The sequence below is a fragment of the Haemorhous mexicanus genome, chromosome 27, assembly GCF_027477595.1.
Source record: "Haemorhous mexicanus isolate bHaeMex1 chromosome 27, bHaeMex1.pri, whole genome shotgun sequence".
Lineage (NCBI taxonomy): Eukaryota > Metazoa > Chordata > Aves > Passeriformes > Fringillidae > Haemorhous > Haemorhous mexicanus.
Genome location: NC_082367.1, coordinates 5,981,950 through 6,000,870, shown reverse-complemented (window position 1 = coordinate 6,000,870; position 18,921 = coordinate 5,981,950). Strand labels below are relative to the sequence as shown.

At 58.2% G+C, this 18,921-nt stretch overlaps 1 protein-coding gene across 1 annotated transcript; it reads right to left on the bottom strand.

Moving 5' to 3' along the window:
* Positions 1-949: 949 nt before the first annotated feature.
* Positions 950-3,436, bottom strand: SYF2 (SYF2 pre-mRNA splicing factor). The gene is made up of 7 exons (XM_059868937.1): positions 3,293-3,436; positions 3,101-3,214; positions 2,757-2,882; positions 2,416-2,533; positions 2,012-2,102; positions 1,219-1,317; positions 950-1,139 (listed from the first exon to the last, which is right to left on the bottom strand). Exons 1-7 carry the CDS (start codon positions 3,347-3,349, stop codon positions 974-976), a joined length of 771 nt encoding a protein of 256 aa, XP_059724920.1. The 5' UTR covers positions 3,350-3,436; the 3' UTR covers positions 950-973.
* Between the last annotated feature and the right edge of the window lie 15,485 nt (positions 3,437-18,921).

Genomic DNA, 18,921 nt, shown 5'->3' with positions numbered 1-18,921 from the left:
CTCCCTGGGAGGCAGGCAGGGAAAGGTGCAGGAGGGTTCCAGACCTCTGCTCCAGGAGAAGGGAGTTCAGGAAGACAAGGAGCTCTTGCATGGACTGGGAAGAACTGGTTAAACTTGGCTTTTGTACAAATAAATTATTAATAAAATAAACTGAGACTACTGCTATCTGAAAGTGTCTTTAATTAACCCTTGAATGGGTGGGAGGATCCTGTCTCTGTCCCATCCCTGGGGGAGAGGCTGGGTGGCTGCACTGCCAGGGGGAATGCCACCCTGGAATTCCTGAGGGACAGGGAATGCTGCCTTTCCATGGGAATGTCACTGCTCTTCATCCTGCTGCCAAAAAAAACTGAGGAAATCAACTCCCAAATTAGAGCAAAGAGTTTATTTAGAGCACGGAAAGCAGAACCTGGCTCCTCCTGCAGCCAAAGCTCTTTACAGCTGAACCTGCCAATTGTTCAGCACGCTACACACCACGGAGCTGGGAGAGCAACAGCTACACTCGACTTTTGATACAATTTAAAATAGAAAAGAGTAACAGAGGAGCCAGGAGTCAGCTGAGCCAGGCAGCTCCCAAGGCCCAGGCTCTGAGCTGAGCCAGGCAGGCTCGCAGGGCCCAGGCTCTGAGCTGAGCCAGGCAGCTCCCAGGGCCCAGGCTCTGAGCTGAGTCAGGCAGGCTCGCAGGGCCCAGGCTCTGAGCTGAGCCAGGCAGCTCACAGGGCCCAGGCTCTGAGCTGAGCCAGGCAGCTCACAGGGCCCAGGCTCTGAGCTGAGCCAGGCAGGCTCACAGGGCCCAGGCTCTGAGCTGGGCCAGGCAGCTCACAGGGCCCAGGCTCTGAGCTGAGCCAGGCAGCTCCCAGGGCCGTGCCCCTCTCCAGGTTCTGTTTGAGCTGAGCTCACAGGACCCAGGCAGGCTCACACGGCCGTGCCCCTCTCCAGGTTCTGTTTGAGCTGAGCTCACAGGACCCAGGCAGGCTCACACGGCCGTGCCCCTCTCCAGGTTCTGTTTGATCTCAGCTGTGTATTTCCCGTAGAACCTCTCTGCCTTCTGGTTGAACTTGGCGTTCCTCTCGTTGATGTAGTCGATGTCGGCGTCGTCGTTGTAGGGCCGCCTCCGGCTGTACTTCTCCCTCTTCTCGATCCTGGGGGGCAGCAGGGGCTGAGCCTGGGCCTGCAGCACCCCCAGCCCTGCCCTCCCCTCTGTGCCCTCCCTGTACTCACTGCTTCTCCAGGTCTGCCACCATCCTGTCCACGCCCTCCTTGGAGGGCACGTGGGTGCCGTGCAGGAGGCTGTCCGAGGTGGGGTACAGGGCCTCCCCGCTGTGGGAGAGCACAGTTACACACCTGGCACTGCTGGGGATCCCAGCAGGCACCTTGAAGCCCAGCCAGTGCCACCCCTGCACCTCCCACCATCCCAAACTGCTCCCAGCCCTGTCCAGCCTGGCCTTGGGCACTGCCAGGGATCCAGGGGCAGCCACAGCTGCTCTGGGAAACCTCTGCCAGGGCCTCCCCACCCTGACAGGGAAGAGTTTCTTCCCAATATCCAACCTAAATCTCCCCTCTTTCACTCTGAATCCCTCACCCCTTGTCCTGTCCCACTGTGTCCCCGTGGTTTCCCTGCTTTAGCCCGAGTTCCACTGTCACACCTCGCTCAGCTGTGGCAATCCCAGTCTCAGATGACAAATGTCAACATTAAACCCAACAGAGGGACCAGCAGGTGCCTCTGGAAGATACAAAACCCCAGAAATGCCAAATCTGGGCAAGCCTCAGTCCTTAAACCAAGCTTAAAAACACCAAACCCTGCTCCAGGAAGTGCCTGATTACACACTGGAACGTGACCCAACTGGGTAAACATTTCCTCCAACTCAGCAGTGCCAAGCTGGGAGAAATGAACCTCATTAATCACCCCACACCCCTCCTGAAGCAGGGCCACTGAGATTACAGCACGGGCAGGAGGGACTTCAGGGTGTGCTGGTCCCTCAGAGATGCCACAGGGACTGACAGCAGGACTCACTGCTGCTCCTTGAGCTTCTCATACTGCTCCAGGTCGGGCTTGATCTGCCGGGTCAGCCGCTGGTACTGGCGCAGCTGCGCCGCCGCGTAGTCTGGGTTAGAAATGACAGCACTTAGTGGCTTTTACAGCAGTATTTAACATGTTTTATAGCATTATTTTATAATTGTATAGCATTTTAATGTATTTTATAGCATTATTTTATATATTTTACACCACTTTTCATCATTTTTTTAATAATATCTTTTATAGCATTGCCTTTCGCAAGTTATTACTGACCACAGAACAATCTGTCATCCCTTTTACCTGCCCTTTATACAGTGTAATCTGTCATCTTATATAGAAATAGCTTTATTTTATGTATTTTATAGCATTTAAAATATATTTTATACAATTTTTAGTATCACCTGAGAAGCCCAGGTCGGGGTTCTTCTTCTTCTTCTTCCTCTCCCACCTCTCGGCGTCCTCGGCGCTGACCTCCAGCAGCTTCACCCGCTCGTAGTCCTCACCCCGGGCTGCACACTCCTGGGAGAGCAGCCCAGCTAATCCCAGCTCTGCACAGCCCAGCCCAGCTAATCCCAGCTCTGCACAGCCCAGCCCAGCTAATCCCAGCTCTGCACAGCTGGAATTCCTCACAAATCCATTTCTGACCGGCAGGGATTGCAACAATCAGGAGTTAATCAGCACACGGATTTGGGGTGACACCTGTGAGTGCCTGCACACCCCGGGCTCTGGGGGAGTTCTTTACCTTCTTCTTCTCCTGCACCTGCAGCTCCCACTCCAGCCGAGCTTTTTTAGCTTCCCAGTTCGGGGGCAGCTTCAGCCTCTTGTCCTCCTCCACCACCTCCTGGCTGTTCAGCTTGCAGGCCTCGTACTGGAACCAAACAGGGCAAAACTCCAGCACAGAGAGAGACAGAACAACCCCGAGGGGCACAATCCCAAACTGAACAACCCCAAACCCCGGGAGCACAAACCCACCCCGAACAACCCCAGAGCAATCAGGGCTGGAAGGGACCCCTGGAGATCGTCCAGCCCGACCCCCAGCGCCAGCCAGGCAGTGTTTGGGCCCGATTCTGGTCCCGTCTCCCGTACCCGCTTCATGTGGAGCTCCCGGAACCGGCGCAGCCGCTCCTCCCGCCTCTGCTCCGCCGCCGCCGCCGCGGACGGGCCGGGCTCTGCCTCCTCCTCCTCCTCTTCCTCCTCGCTCTGCAAAGAGCCGCAGTCAGCTAGGAGCCCCGGGAGGAGCCGGGACCCCCGTCCCGCCCGATCCCGCCCCTGTCTCACCCCAACATCGGCCTCCGGCACCCCCAGGCTGCTGAGGGCCGACACCGCCGCCGCCATCGCGCTCCGCCGCCACTTCCGCCTTCCGCAGCTTCCGGTTCTCCCGGCACTTCCGGCTTCCGGCGTGTCCTGCCGGGCGCCCCCTAGCGGGTGGGAGGTGCTGCCGCCGCTGCATCCCGGAGTTCTCCCAAAATCCGCAAAATCCCTCCGGAGACCCAAAACAGGGCAACGTTACAGGGGAAATAAATAAATAAATAAATAAATTGTTGCAACTTCTGAGCGAAGAAAGTCCAGATTTCCGTGGCTGGGCTCTCGCAGCCTCACATGGAGATTTATTATGAATTTGTCCTGCGTTGGGATGAACCATCTCTGTAAAGCCTTTCTGTGCGCACAGGGCAGGCAGGAGGGTGGGGATGTTCGGTTTCCTTTGCAGAGCAGCCCCAGAGCCTTCGGCTGAGGGCTGCGAGGCGGAGCGGGGTTGGCGGCGGAGCCGCGGCCGCCCGGCAGAGGGAGGCGCAGCCCCGGCCATGGGCGGCCCGGCCTGCCTGGGCCCCTCAGCTCCGCTCCCATCCTTCGATAAGGGATTAAAACCACCCAGAACAGCTCTGTCCCCTCAGCTCCACTGATAAAGGATTAAAAACACCCCAGGACACCGCTGCCCCCTCAGCTCTGCTCTCCTCTGCTGCCCAGCCCCGGCCATGGGCGGCCCTGCCGGCCTGGGCCCCTCAGCTCCGCTCCCATCCTCTGCTAAGGGATAAAAAAGTCCTCTGTTCCCTCAGCTCCACTTCCCTGGGATTAAAAACACCCCAGAACTGCTCTGCTCCCTCAATTCTGCTTTCTTCCTCTGCCAAAGGAATAAAAACACCCCAGAACTGTTCTGCTCCCTCAGTTTCACTCTCCTCCTCTGCTGAGGGATTAAAAACACCCCAGAACATCTCTGCCCCCTCAGTTTCACTGCTGAGGGATTAAAACCACCCCAGAACAGGGGACTGGGGTGACGAGGAGCGGGTTTAGATGGCAGGGCTGCTCTGGCTGGCACGGACAGCGGATGTATTTTTAGATTTTAGAGTGTTTGTGTTTCTCGGAGCTGCCTCCATTGTCTCCTGCAGCTCTGCCTCCCCTGCAGGGCCGAAATGAAATGAAAAATTCCAGTTCCATGTAGAACAGGGGCTGGAGCTCGGAGGAACTGACTCATCTCGGGTGGATTTGGGCCTCTCGAAGGGGAACGTCCTGGCCGGGCTGGGGAGCAGCATCCCTTATCTGCCCCTGAGCCCTTCTCAGGGACCTCAGGCTGCAGCTCCTGGGCTGGGGCAGGGGGAAAGGAGAGGCCTGGGACGTTCCTGGGAAAATAATGGGAAAATAATGGTGAGAGAATGACTGAGGCCACAGAGCCTGGGACCCCAGAGCTGTGACCCCCAGCCCAGGGGACAGGGATATGGAGGGCTTGGGTGTGCAGTGATGTGGTTTAGGTGTGTAATTCCATATTTTGGGGGTGAAATTCCATGGTTTGGGGGTGAAATTCCATATTTTGGGTGTGTAATTCCAAGGTTTGGGTGTGCAGTTCCATGTTTTGAGTGTGCAATTCCAATTCCACGTTTTGGGTGTGCAGTTCCATGGTTTGGGTGTGCAATTTCATATTTGGGGTGTGCAGTTCAATTCCAATTCCACAGTTTGGGTGTGCAATTCCATATTTTGGGTGCGCTGTTCCATGGTTTGGGTGTGCAGTTCCCTATTTTGGGTGTGCAATGCCACAATCCAGACCTGAAGTGCCACAGCTTGGACCTGCACCACAGTGGGTCACACTGGTGTCCCCACACACTGTGATGGTCACTCCCGTGTCCCTGGGCTGTGATGGTCACTCCCGTGTCCCCACACTGTGATGGTCACTCCCGTGTCCCCGCAGGTCCCTCCTGCCCCGGTGCCCAGCCCAGCCCTTCCCCCCGCTGTCCCCTCCCGGTGTCCCCTCCCGTGTCCCCCGGTGCCACCAGCCCGTGCCACGTGTCCCTCGCGTGTGAGCCCTGGCTCAGCCCCGCAGCTGCGGGAGCCGCCGGCGTTTCCTGCCCGAGCGAGCTCCGGGTGCTCCGCAGCTGCTGCCCCGGCCCGGGCGTGCTGCGAGCGCCGCGGCTGCGGAAGGAAGGAGCCCTGGCGAGCAGGGGATGCAGGCGGGGCTGCAGGGAGAGCTGCGGGGCTGCAGGGAGGGCTGCAGGGAGAGCTGCGGGGCTGCAGGGAGGGCTGCAGGGCTGCAGGGATGCACGGAGAGGTGCAGGGTTACAGGGATGCAGGTTTGCAGGGATGCAGGCAGGAATGCAGGTGTGCTCATCCTGCTCCCAGCCCTCATTAGCAGTGACAACAGGGCACCGATGTCCCCAGCCAGGTGGGGACCCTGCCACACCTTGGATGTTCTGGGGGGACTCCTCTCTTTTAGTTCAAAACTCTCCCCCTTTGGAACCCCCTTTTCCCCCAGCTGGAGATCTCAGACCTGGGGCAAATCTCCGCTGGGGCAGTGCCAGGGGTTCCCTCAGGGCTGGGAGCCCTGGGGCTGGCTCCGGGGGGATCCTGGGATCAGCCTCCCCGGGAAGCCCTTGGTAAGCACCAGCCCTGACCTGAGCCAAGAAAAAGAAAACTGGGCCTGGAACTTGCACAGGACCCAACCAAAGTTGTAATAATAACATTTATCCAGCAAAATGGGGGATCTGAACTGTGGGGAAATTAATTAGGGACAGATCTTATTGTGCCTGGTCATTAACCAGGGGGAAATTTGGAGAGGGTTTGGATTTTAGGGGGAAGAGAAGCTGGGTCTGTGTCAGGCAGGTTCCTCTCCATCACAGGCTCCTGTTTGTGTCCTCTTGGGTTGCAATTACAATCTTTCAGATCAGACACAAAATCATTGGGCTGGAGAGCCAGAAGTACCTGGCTAATGGGATTAACAGAAATTAACCTGGTTATGTGGGGACTCCATCGAAAATGAGAAAGTGCTGATGGCCAAAATCAATTCCTCCCCAGCCAAATGACTGCAGGCCTGGCTTAGGGTTTCAGTCTAATGCTCAGCCCTCCAACAATGAGCAGGGTGGGATTGAATTAGGTCCTGATCGTCGAGTTCAAATGATGGCAGTGGTTTGTCTTTAATGCCAGCAGAGAGCCAGGGGGAAAATGGGAAATCCTCCCTGCTTTCCCTGGAATCACAGGGAGGGCCCTGCTGGGTGTCCCTGGGATGGGCAAAGGGGGAAATCCTCCCTGCTTCCCCTGGAATCACAGGGAGGGCCCTGCTGGGTGTCCCTGGGATGGGCAAAGGGGGAAATCCTCCCTGCTTTCCCTGGAATCACAGGGAGGGCCCTGCTGGGTGTCCCTGGGATGGGCAAAGGGGGAAATCCTCCCTGCTTCCCCTGGAATCACAGGGAGGGCCCTGCTGGGTGTCCCTGGGATGGGCAAAGGGGGAAATCCTCCCTGCTTTCCCTGGAATCACAGGGGGGGCCCTGCTGGGTGTCCCTGGGATGGGCAAAGGGGGAAATCCTCCCTGCTTTCCCTGGAATCATAGGGGGGGGTCCTGCTGGGTGTCCCTGGGATGGGCAAAGGGGGAAATCCTCCCTGCTTTCCCTGGAATCACAGGGAGGGCCCTGCTGGGTGTCCCTGGGATGGGCAAAGGGGGAAATCCTCCCTGCTTTCCCTGGAATCACAGGGGGGGCCCTGCTGGGTGTCCCTGGGATGGGCAAAGGGGGAAATCCTCCCTGCTTCCCCTGGAATCACAGGGAGGGCCCTGCTGGGTGTCCCTGGGATGGGCAAAGGGGGAAATCCTCCCTGCTTTCCCTGGAATCACAGGGGGGGCCCTGCTGGGTGTCCCTGGTGCCCTCATGAGGAGCTGCCTTGCCCAAGCCCTCCCTGCCCGTGCTCCAGTCCAGGATCAGAGCTGGAATTGGGGCAGTGGGCTGGGCACAGTGGGGTGGGATGGTTTGGGACCCACAGTGGGCTGCGGGAATGGGATGGTTTGGGATCCACAGTGGGCTGGGGGAGCAGGATGGCACAGTTTGGGATCCACAGCCCCCCGGGCTGATAAAGCCCATCCTCCCCAGGCAGGGCTGCTCCTTTCGGAGCCTCTCCGAGCCTGCGGAGGGGGCGGCTCCCGGCTGCTCCCGCCCGGTCTCATCTTCTCCCCTAAAAGCCGGAACCTGGCGGGGTTTCCTGGCTGAGAGCGGCTCGGTCGTTACCGTGCATGGGAAATGAAGCAGATTTTGTGTTTTATCGCACGAAGCCGGGGCTGCGCCACCTCCCTGTGCCCGTGTCCCCTCGGGGACAGCCCGGCCGATGTCCCCCGTGGGGAGGTGCCAGCCCGGCTGTGCCTCGCCCCGCTGGGATGGGGGAGCGCCCCAAACCTGCAGGGATGGCGAGCCGGGCGTGGCGGTGCGACAAGTGACAATTCATTAACTGTCCCCAACGCGGGGAGGTGGACCTGGGGTCCTGCTGGTGCTGTTGGGAGGGAGGAGGATGCTGGAGGGAGCTGGGGGAGGGGAAGGGACAATCGCGGTGATCCTGGAAGGAGTCCCAGCGCCTCGGGAGAGCCGGGAGGGTGCCCCGGGTGCTCAGGATTTGCTCCTGTCCCTGCTGTGGGACACCCGACGGGAGCCCCCCCAGGATGGAGCCATCCCTGGAGGGCAGCAGCCCCTCCGGGGGCTCAGGGAGGGAGGATAACGTCACATTTCCCCCGGATCAATGAAGATTTTGGTTCAGGAGTTATTAGCCCGGTGTCATAAACTATCTGAAAACCACAAAAGTAAAATAATAAATCTCCCTGTTTGCCTCCTGCGCGGGGTTTTTAAGTACCCGAGTCCCTCCAGGCAGCGGTTCGATATCGCAGCGGACACAAATCACCGAGACAGAGCCGGATTTTGGGGAATATCGGTCAGGCTTTGCTGTTTTCCAGCACTCGGCCGTGGCCAGGGAAGCTCCCCCGGGCTCCTTGGGCAGGGCCGGGGGGGCACTGGGGGAGGGGGCGCTGAGGTGGCTCCCGGGGATGTGTCCTTGTCCCACAGCGGGGCAGTTTGGGATGTTCCTGGCGTGGGAAACACACCTCAGGCATCATTAAAGGATTAAAATGAAGCTGGTGCTGGTAGAGCAGCAGGGCCGCACCCCCAAACTGGGGTTGAGTGACTGGGGGGGCTCCTCTCAGTGCCCCCAGTGCTCCCAGTGCCCCTCTCCTGGGTACCCTGCTGGGAATTCTGGGGCTCCACGGGGTGTCCGTGCCAGCAGCGGGGCTGTCCCTGGGGCCCGGAGGTGTCGGGGTGTCCCCTGGCCCCTCCCAGCCACAGGTTTGCTTTTTAAAGCTCTTTTTGCTGCCATTTCCCGGCGGTTTTGTCTCCCTCCCTCAGACAGGATGTGTGGGGTACAGGGGATCCATAGGACAGGATCTTTGAAGCAGAATTTCAGGTTATTTCCAGCCTGCCTCGGGCTCTCCGTGGGTTGCCCCCATCCCAGCGGGCTCCCCCTCGAAACCCACCAGAATCAACCTCTCAAAGGGAAAAATAACCCCGACCAAATAAACCCCGACCAAATAAACCCTGACTGAATAACCCCGACCAAGGCGATTTCGGGCCGGGCGGGTTCCCCTCAGCCGGGGAACTCTTCCAGCAGCGGAGGGAAACGAGCCCGGGAGGGAATCGGGGCTCGGCGAGCCCGGCTGCGCTCCGGGCCTGAGGTAATTAGCGCCGGGCGTTAATGAGAGCGGCTCACGGGGGAGGGACAGGGCTGCGCTGTCCCTTTTCCAGGGACACGGTGGCGGATCCGTGGGGCACATCCCAGCCCCGGGAAGGCTCCGACCCCTCGGGACACCCCGAGCCCGCCCCACACGCGGCCCCTCTGTCTTGGCAGGGCGGGAGCGGCGCTTCCCGTCCGGACACCTGGGACAGGGAACCCCCACGCTGTTCAAAGGGACGGAGCCTCTTCCCTGTCCTGCTCCCTCCGTGCCCCCGGGCCACCCCCCAGCTGGGCGGGCTCGGGGTTCACAGGCTGGGGAAGCAGAAGGAGGCTCCCGGGAGCGCAGATCCCGCTCGCCATGCGCTCCCCAGCCGCCGGAGCAGGATGCTCGCCCCGGGTTCGTGCCTCACACACCATTTCCCGGCACGGGGAGGGCTCTTTGTGGCTCTGCAGCGGGATCGTGCCGGCATGGAAACAGGTGCAGCTTCCTGGGTTTCTGCTGAGGCCCGATTTTGGCTCCTAAAGTGTTAAGTGAGTGCTAAGCCCCATAAAATTACCCTTTCAGCTACCATTTCTGCACAAAAGGCTCTCTGCGAAGAGATATGCCAAAGCATCTGATGAAGTAATATGTCTATTCTCATTTGTGACATTTATTATTAACAGGGAAAAGGAAAAAAAAAAAAAAAGAAACAAAACCCAACAAATCCCAGTCAGAAAGAACTCTTAATTGAAGCACCATTGTGCCGTGGTAACTGCTATTAAATTAATCTGCTGCATTCCTTTCCACCCACACACTTTAAAACTTCCTGGTTATAATTAGAACCATCTAAAACCAATTTGACACTCCTCGGATGATGCAGTTCAGCTGCTTAATATGGTGAGACTTTGGTGAAAGGAGCGGAGAAGGGCTGCGAGCAAGCTGGGGCTGCTGCTCCTGCCCGGGATCTCAGTTCCAGGGGGAATTCGAGCTCTGCTCTGAGCCTGCTCCACGGGAGATGCTCCTGCCCGGAGCATCCCTCAGCCAGAGCTCCCCCCGGGTGCCGGGCAGGGGATTTTGGGAAGTTCGTGTTTTGTTTTGGGAGCCCCTCGAGCTCTGCCCTCCTTTGTGGCAGCTGGGAAAGGCACCGAAGGCAATAATTCCCCGATGGAAAAGCGTTTGGGTGGTTGGGTGTGGGGAAAAGGCACCCGAGGGCAGGGCTGAGAGGGGATTTTTTGGGAATGGGGGAGTTTAGAGGTGCGGGGATGCTGCCCACCCCTGCACCAACACTCTGCCGGCCTCGGGGTGAGGAAATCTTTGAGGATGCTCATCCAGGGCTGGGTTTGGGGAATGTGCTCTGGGACCTGAGGTGAGAAACCACCGGGCCCGGCCGAGAACTGGCGCGGGTGTCACTTCTGCAATCGTGTTCCTGCTCGCCGCCTTTATCTGTCATCCTCGGAACCACCTGGGTGCCATTTGATGCTATCAGGGGCCGCGCCGAGCTCCCAGCACATCCCCGGCCGCCTCAAGGCAGCGCCGGTTCCCCCGCAGCCCTGGAAGATCCCGTTAGTCACGGTATCTCCGCTGTCACCTTCTGCTTCCTTCTGCATTTGGCTTTCGCTCCGCGGCCATGTGTTCACCAGGGCTCCGCCGCTTCCTCACCCTCCGCTGGGGCCGTTTCCTCCCGGCCGGGACCTCGGGCTGTCCCCGGGGCCGGGATGGCTCCAGGGGACGCGGAGCTTTGCCTTCCATCCCTGGTTTGTCCCTCCGGGCAGGGCTGAGCTGCAAACCTCGAGCGTCCCTCTTCCCTCTGCTCCAGCTTCCCGCTCGGCCCTCGGGCTGTGAAACACAGAAAATGCAGAAATTCGGGGCTGCTGCGAGCCCGGGGGCTCCTGGATGTGTTTCTTCACGCCCCGGCAGGGGCCGGGACAGCTCCTGGTGCTGCTCGGAGCTGTCACCAGCTCCCGCCACGTCCTGGGCCATTCGAGCCGCTCTGAGCGGGCCATTTGTCCCTTTCGGGGCCAGCCCCTCCCCTGTCCTTGCCCTCCCTGCTCTCCCTTGTTTTCCCGGATGCCTCTGGCCCCCCTGAGCTCATCCCCGTGCCCCAGGTGGGGCCGTGCCAGCAGTGCCAAGAAGGAAATTGCGGATTTTGCCCCAAACCAGGCCCTGCTGTGGGACAGGACCCCCGGCTGGGGAGCTGCAGCCGCCGGGTCCCTCTGCAGGGCTGGGCTGGCGTCACTGCCTGGGCACATTTTCCTTGTTTTGGTTGGTTTTGGTTTTTTTTAAATACACAAACTGCAGGTTTTTTACATTTTGAGTTTTTCCTTTCTTTCGCCCTGGAGCACGATCAACCCCCCAGAGCCCAGAGGTTATTTATGCTTTTGTCTAATCTCCGTCGCTTGGCTTTGGGTTGGGCCGTTCTTTTTTTTTTTTAACTTTATTTTACTTTATTTTATTTTATTTCCCCCCCGCCTCTTGCTACTTCGTAACTTTTTCCCAACTTTGGAAGCGCGACTTTGGAGTGGCCAAAGGCAAAAAACAAAACAAGGATATTTCTGCTACCCTGTTAACTTTGCAAAAATGCTGCGTGCCTGGAGCGCGGCGGGGGGGTAACGAGAACCAGGGGCTGCGAGCTCCGGCCAGACCGGGTAAAATTAGCCCGGGGGGCGGAGAGGGGGAAACGGCTCCATCCTGGAGCCTCGCACCCAGATGGGCTCGGATGCAGCGAGCGGGGTTTGGGATTCACCCCTCTGCGTGCTCAGCCCCGCTCCCTTTGCCTCCTCCCTTCAAACCCAGCCCAGGGATTTGTCCTCCGCCTCCTCCCCGAGCTGGGACATTTCTGCTCCCCCCAAAAGTGGGGCTCCGTCCCACGCTGGGTGTCACAAAGGAGGGAGCGGCCTCTCGCTGTCCCCCACCCCGCCGGGACACCGCGTTCCCCCCGGGGCACTGATTCCAGAGTTTTATTCCAGTTTTATTCCAGTTTTATTCCAAGCGTGCCTCGGCAGAGAGGCGTCAGCTCGGCGCGGTGGCTCTTCCAGCGTCTGTCACCGCGGCCGGGCTTTGTCTTTGTCACCGTGGCCAGGATTTGTCACCGCGGCCGGGCTTTGTCACCTCGGCCGTCCCCCCGTGTCCCCACGGCAGCCACCAGCCCCGTGGCCGCAGCAGAGCAGGGTTTTGTCACCTGCGGAATGTGCTGGTGCCGCCCGGATTGGGGGCTGCAGGGATAAAAATGGGATTAAAGACGATCCAGGCTGTTCCTGATGGCCGTGGGGGGGTCCTGGTGTGGGGATTTGTCACTTTCTGGGTTTTTTGGGTGTTTCTGAAGCACCACGGGCTGCGCTGTCATTTATCCACAGAAATGTCCTTTAAATAAAGGTGGAGATGGGGCCGTGAGCAAATGGGATTCGGGAATCGCTGCTGGATCGGGGGTCCGGGATGAGAATTCTGCTGGAAATGGTTTGGGCACCCACGGACCGTAATTGAAGGGGATAATTAGCGCGACAATTTGCGTTAATTAACACCAGGACGGAGCGGGATGGGAGAGGATGAGGATGGGAGGGGCTCGGCTCTGGATGTGCCGGACCTGGCCGTGGAGCACGGAGGATTTGCCGGTCCTGCCGCTGGGGGGACAAAAAACCAAAAAAAAAAACCAAAAAGGGAAGAAGAGAAAGAGCGAGGAGCGGCGATGGAGGCACGGAGGAGCTCGGAAGGGCTGGCCCTGCTCCCGAGCTGCTGCCAACACCAGCTGGGGAAGCTGCTGCTGCTCCTCGGAGCTGCTGTGATGCTGAAACGGCTCAAAAACTCCCCAAATCCTCCTGTGACGGAGCCCTGGGAAAAGCAGAGCAGCAGAAAGGGGGAATTTGGGGTGCTGGGAGCGGGGCAGGATGGCAGGAGGCTCTGCATCCCTGGCCCAGCAGGTTCTGGGGTGTCTGCACAGGTGGGTGAGCAGCAGCTGAGCTCACCTGGGGGTACCTGCCCAGCCCTGGAGCTGCAGGAGAGGAAAGGCTGCCCCTGGGGGATCCCTTGGACTGGCTGGAGGTTTCTGGGCCAGGCTGCTGAGGGGCCTTTCCAACCCAAATTAAAGGTGAGAAGGCTCCGTTCCAAACGCACATTTAAATGGATTTGTTTGGTTTTTAGAGCAAGAGCTCGGGGAAGGAGAGAGCCCTGCAGAGCCTTTGGGTGTCCCTGCTCAGCTCCTCCTGCCCAGCAGCTCCGGGGTGTGCTGAGCCCCATCAGGGCAGCATTTCTTTGGGATTGACCATTTCTTTGGGATTGACCATTTCTTTGTTCGGTCAGGGAGAGCCCCCGGGGGCTGCAGAGGCTTTGCCCCCAAACCTGGCTGCTCCCAGAGGCTGTCACCCAGCGGGTGACACCGCAGCACTTAGCGGCCTCCCGGCAGCCCCAGATGGATTCGTTCCCCTGACTTTTCTTGAGTCGGATTCTCTCCATTTGCTCTATTGATTTGAATTTTAAAGCCAGGGGATAATGCTGGTTTTAATGCTGTTTTTATTGTGGCGAGCGAGGAGCTGGTGGGGGCGCGGGCGCTGCGGAATAAACGGAATTATTGCCGTGTTTTGGTGAACCTGGGGCTGCTGTGGCCGGGGGTGAAGGTGATTTGGGGCTTTCCTCGTGGCACTTGGGGGTGGTGGGATGAGCTTGGCCCTGGTGAGCCCCCGGTCCGTGCTGGGTGTCCACAAACCCAACCCAACCGAGCCCTGCACACCTTGGGTGGCTCCCACATTAAATATAAATGGGGAGAAAATTACCTTAATCAAGTCTAAGCAGAATTGATTAATATTTTAGTGAAAACCTCACGCTGGAGTTTAACAGACTGGTTAAATCTCAGCTGGAAAAACCACTGTGGTTCCCCACCAGCTTTTTTTTTTTTCCTTAAACCCAGCCTGGTTTCCACGGCCCCTCTCTGCCTGTGGGGCCTGCACTGGGGTTGCTGGGGAGCTCTTTGCCCTTTAGCTGAGCAAATTATCAGCGGTTTAAAAAGGCCCCTTCTCCCCCTCCCGGCTCCCTTTTATAGGTACAATAATCAGATAAAATATTTCTGGAAGACTATTTACAAAATCCCCCCATCCCCATCAATCTTACGGTTAAGAAGGAGCGGAGGAAGAAATCTTAACCTCAAGAAGCTGCTAATGCAACCGAGCTCTTTAATGGTGGGGTGGAGATCTTCTTTTTTTTCCTGCTGCCATTACTATGGAATACATAATAACATCAATAATTAAATATAAATTGGATTTAATATTTTATGCTGGCGACATGTAATTTACACTCTACCCGAGAAATCAAAAGGTCACGTCTGAAGAGAAGGCAAGGAGGGAAAGGGAGAGGGGCTGGGCCCTGAGATGAGTCTGGTGTTGGGAGCATCGACAAATCGCTGCAGGGAGGGGAGGGAGAGCTTTGTTTGGGGTGAAAAACGAGGGGTTTGGGCTGGGTTGTGGGTGGGGGAGTTGTTCCTGCTCTGTCCAGCTGGTTCTGGGCTCTGGGGTTGGTTTTAGGGGATGGCTGTGGGGCTGGGCTGGGTTGGTTCTGGGCTCTGGGGTTGGTTTTAGGGGATGGCTGTGGGGCTGGGCTGGGTTGGTTCTAGGGGATGGCTGTGGGGCTGGGCTCTGGGGTTGGTGTGGGATCCCCACCCCGGCTGTCCTGGCAGGGCTGCCCTGGAGGAGAGGCCAGCAGAGCTCTCCTGCATCGATTCCCTGGCAGCTCTGGGTGTCCTGCCAGCAGCACAGCAGCTCCATTAACACCAGGTAATTCAGGAACTGCCGGGCTATTTCTGGAATTGGCCAATTCTCAGTCTTTTAGTGCTCTCCCTGTTGGGTCATCGAAGATTTGGCCGATTTTCACCTCCATACCCGGGATTTTGTGCCCAACAACCCCAGCTCTCTTTACCACGAGCTTTACATCTTTGATTAATTAAAACCGGGAGAAATCCAACCTCTCTTGGGCAGACGTGGGGCTCTCCCAGCTCTCCAGGCCTGGGTTTGTGTCCCCTCCCTGGGCTGGTGGCAGCAGGGAGCCAACCTGGAGCCACCCCTGGCGTGGGGAGAGAGGATTTCTCCCCTCTGATGAGCTCTTGCTCATCAGGGCTGTGGGCAGAGAGGTCTGGGGCTCCTCAGAGCTGCCCAGCTCAGGTTTCTCTGCAAGTGAGGCTTCTGCTTTTTTAAAGGTTGTGCAACACATCTGGGCAAAGCCATTCCTGATTCTTCTTCTCCTTCTCCCCCAGAGTGGGTTCAGCTGGGGAAGTTGGGGGGAGCCAGCCCTGGGGGTGGTTGGCTTTGGGGTCTCACCTGGCACGAATGTGGGGGGGAGGCAGGTGGAGGGGCTGGGGCTGCTGGGGATGTGAAATTAAAGTGGAATTTGGAGAGGGAATAAATCCTCTTTGTGTGCTGGGGGGAGGCTGCCTGGAGCTGCTGGTGGGGATTTGGCTCTCTCCTGGGGTTTGGCTGCCTGGGAAAGGGAGGGATGTCCTTTAGGGAGGCTGGAAAAGCCAGGAAAACCCCTGGGTGCACCCTTGGGTGGTCCTTGAGGGGGGACAAAGGGACAGCAGCACCCGCTCCCCTCGCTGGGCAGCCTGGCAGGCAGAGCTGGAGGTGCCTGGCTCTGATTTTGGGGGTGTTTTGCCCAGATCCAGCTGCTGCCATCACAGCCAGGAGGGTTTGCTGCCTGTGGCCGAGGTGGAAAATCCTCCCTGAGCCTGGGGTTAATTGGACATTGGTTTGTTTGCTTTGGTCTCGGTGGCCAAGTGAAGTAAAAACCCCACAACAGCCGAGTTTCCAGCCCTGCAGGGGCCATAAACCCCCTCAGATCCCCCAGGAGTGGGCAGAAGATGCCAGGCCTCGTTTGGCAGAGCCACAGCTGGGGCCAGGTCGGCTCCCTTTGGATTTCCTCAGAGCCACAGCCCCTCAGGGGAGCCCAGCCCTGGTGGGAGAACTGAGAAAGGCTGGATGGGATGGGGCTGGCAGCAGCCTGGGATGGTGGGAGGTGTCTGGGTGGGCTTGAAGGTCCCTTCCAGGCCAAAAAACCCCATGATCCTGTAAAAAGGAGCTGATCCTGCCCCACACCCGGGTCCCTGCTGGGATTAATCCTGATTTGGCTTTTAGCATCCCCTGAGGGTGCCAAGCGCTGCCTTTTAGGGCACAGCTCCTTTGGGGGCCCTCAGCATTTTGGGGCCTGAGCTGAGCTGCCCCCAAATCACCCAAGGCTGAGCTTTATAGGATCATTACCCTTTTTATAAGGCTTTGGAAGCCACTTGGAAAAAGAGCCACTTGTTTTTTGTCGGGATTTAATCAGTTTTGATCAAAAATGGGGCGGCTTTTTCCACCTCCTGCCCCTTGCCTTGATCAGCACCTGCCCCGGGAGGAGGAAGGATCTAATGAATTGCAAGAGGATGGGACTGGCCCTGCCCTCTCAGGGCTCCTTCCATGGATTTATTTGGTTTTTCCAAGTCAAGCATGGAAAATCTCCATAAACGCTGCACCCTGGCAGCTCCCGGTGCCCCTGAAAGTGGAAACACCTGGTTTTCAAAGGGCACTCCTGACTCTGCCTGGCCCTTAATGGCATATTTTGATTTTATGGGTGGGATAATGTGACTGGGGGGGCTGGCTTGCTTGGCAGAGGAAAAACTGGGATTTTCTGGGGCTTTGAAGCTCGGAGGAGAAAGTTTTTGGGTGGGAGGGGAAGGATTTCTGTGGAGGGTCGGGGCCCTCCTCTGGGTGTCCCTGACTCCTGTAGAGGCTTTTTGGGGACACAACAGTGACAATCTCACTGGGAACGGAGCCGGGAGTCACCTCAGACTTTTCATTTTCCATTTTCCTGCACCGAAGCCCAGAGGAGCCCCACACCATTCCTGTCCCCGAGGGCTGAATGAGCCGTGCTAATTCCTCCAAGCTGAGCACTGTCGATACCCGATTATTTTCCATCTTTATTTTCCATCTTTATCCATCCCCAGGTGCAGCAGGAATGGTCCCTCCAGGCCGTTCAGATGCTTTTAAGCCTTGAAGAGGCGCAGGCTGCGCTTTGCAAGGCGCTGTTTTATGGCAGGCTTGCCCTGGGGGAGGGAAAGGCTTCACTGGTGCTTGGCAGGGCTGGGGGTGAGTGATTGATGGCCGGGTGGCATCGGGGTGGCAGCAGGATGGCAGCAAGGATGGCATAGGGATGGCAGCAGGGATGGCAGCAGGGATGGCAGCAGGGATGGCAGCAGGATGGCAGCAAGGATGGCATAGGGATGGCAGCAGGGATGGCAGCAGGGATGGCAGCAGGGATGGCAGCAGGATGGCAGCAGGGATGGCAGCAGGGCTGGCAGCAGGGATGGCACATGGATGGCAATGGGGATGGCAGCAGGATGGCAGCAGGGATGGCAGGGATGGCACAGGGATGGCAGCAGGGATAGCAGGGATGGCAGCAGGGATGGCAGCAGGGATGGCATCAGGATGGCAGCAGGGATAGCAGGGATGGCAGCAGGGATGGCATCAGGATGGCAGCAGTGATGGCAGCAGGGATAGCAGCAGGGATGGCAGCGGGGATGGCTGCAGGGATGGCATCAATGGATGGCAGCAGTGATGGCACAGGGATGGCAACAGGGATGGCATCAGGATGGCAGCAGGGATGGCAGCAGGATGGCAACAGGGATGGCAGGGATGGCATCAGGATGGCAGCAGGGATGGCGGCAGGGATGGCATCAGGATGGCATCAGGATGGCATCAGGATGGCAGCAGGGATGGCAGCAGTGATGGCAGCAGGGATGGCGGCAGGGATGGCAGCAGGGCTGGCATCAGGGCTGGCAGGGATGGCACAGGGATGGCGGCAGGGATGGCAGCAGAGGTGGCAGCAGGGATGGCACATGGATGACAACGGGGATGGCATCATGGATGGCAGCAGGGCTGGCAGCAGGGGTGGCAAGCCCTGAGCGCTGAGCCCTCCCTGCAGGCAGCCCTGGCAGGAGCCAGCCCCCAGGAGATGCAGGAATTCTCCTCTCACCCAGGGATGCTGCCCGAGGCAGCCCCGGGGGAGCTGGGGAGGGCCCAGCTGAGCCGCGGGAATTTTGGGTTTAGGGTTAAAGATGCCGATGTCACAGAGTTCTGGGATCCCAGAAGGGTTTGGGTGGGAAGGGACCTTAAAGCCCATCCAGTGCCACCCCTGCCATGGCAGGGACACCTTCCATGGTGTTCCAGCCCGGCCTTGGGCACTGCCAGGGACCCAGGGGCAGCCCCAGCTGCTCTGGGCACCAGTGCCAGGGCTTCACCCCTCCCTGAGAGATTAATTTCTTCCCAATGTCCCACCTCAAATTCTCCTCCGTGCATTTATAACCACCCCCCTTGTCCAGTCACTCTCTGCCGGTGGAAATTCACCCTCCCTGATTTTCACAAGCCCTCCAAGGCCCGCAAGGCTGCGGGGGAATCTCCCCAGGTCCTTCTCTTCTCCAATACCGAGGATGCCTCGAGCCCTTCCCTTCGGGCAGCCCCAGGGAGGGACAAAGGCGAGGTGTGAACCTCCCCAAATTGCTGCGGGAGGGGCTCCATGCCTTTATTTCCATCCCAGAGATTTTCTGCCGGCCTCGAGCTCCTCGGAAGAGCTCCTGGCCGGGACCATTCCCGACAGGGAACTTCAGCAGCTCTTTTGTTTCACCTTTTGCAGCACAAAGCAATTACAGCTGCCAGGCTCTGCCTCCCAAAGCCGACCCGCCCTGTCACGTCCCATTAACTTCCAGTTCAGCCCTAATCCCTGCCCTGAAATGTATAATGAAAGACGTTCAAAATATATCAAAATGGCATCGGTATTGATTTATTAATGCTAGGGAATGCTGCCCTAATTGAATTTAGCTCCAGGAAGTCAGTTAATGCAGCTGACAGTGATACAGGAATTCAATCTCCCCAGCGCACTGAGTTAGGACTGTTTTCTTCTCTCTTTGTTGTCAGTTGGATAAATAACAAATCAATTTAAATTTCAACGAGGTTGCTAA

Excerpts from the sequence above, each read along its gene's own strand:
- SYF2 (XM_059868937.1), bottom strand. The coding sequence starts at position 3,349 with ATGGCGGCGGCGGTGTCGGCCCTCAGCAGCCTGGGGGTGCCGGAGGCC. Across the intron at positions 3,215-3,292 it reads TGCCGGAGGCCGATGTTGGG|AGCGAGGAGGAAGAGGAGGA; the intron begins GTGAGACAGGGG and ends GGCTCTTTGCAG. Across the intron at positions 1,140-1,218 it reads GTGGCAGACCTGGAGAAGCA|GATCGAGAAGAGGGAGAAGT; the intron begins GTGAGTACAGGG and ends GCTGCCCCCCAG.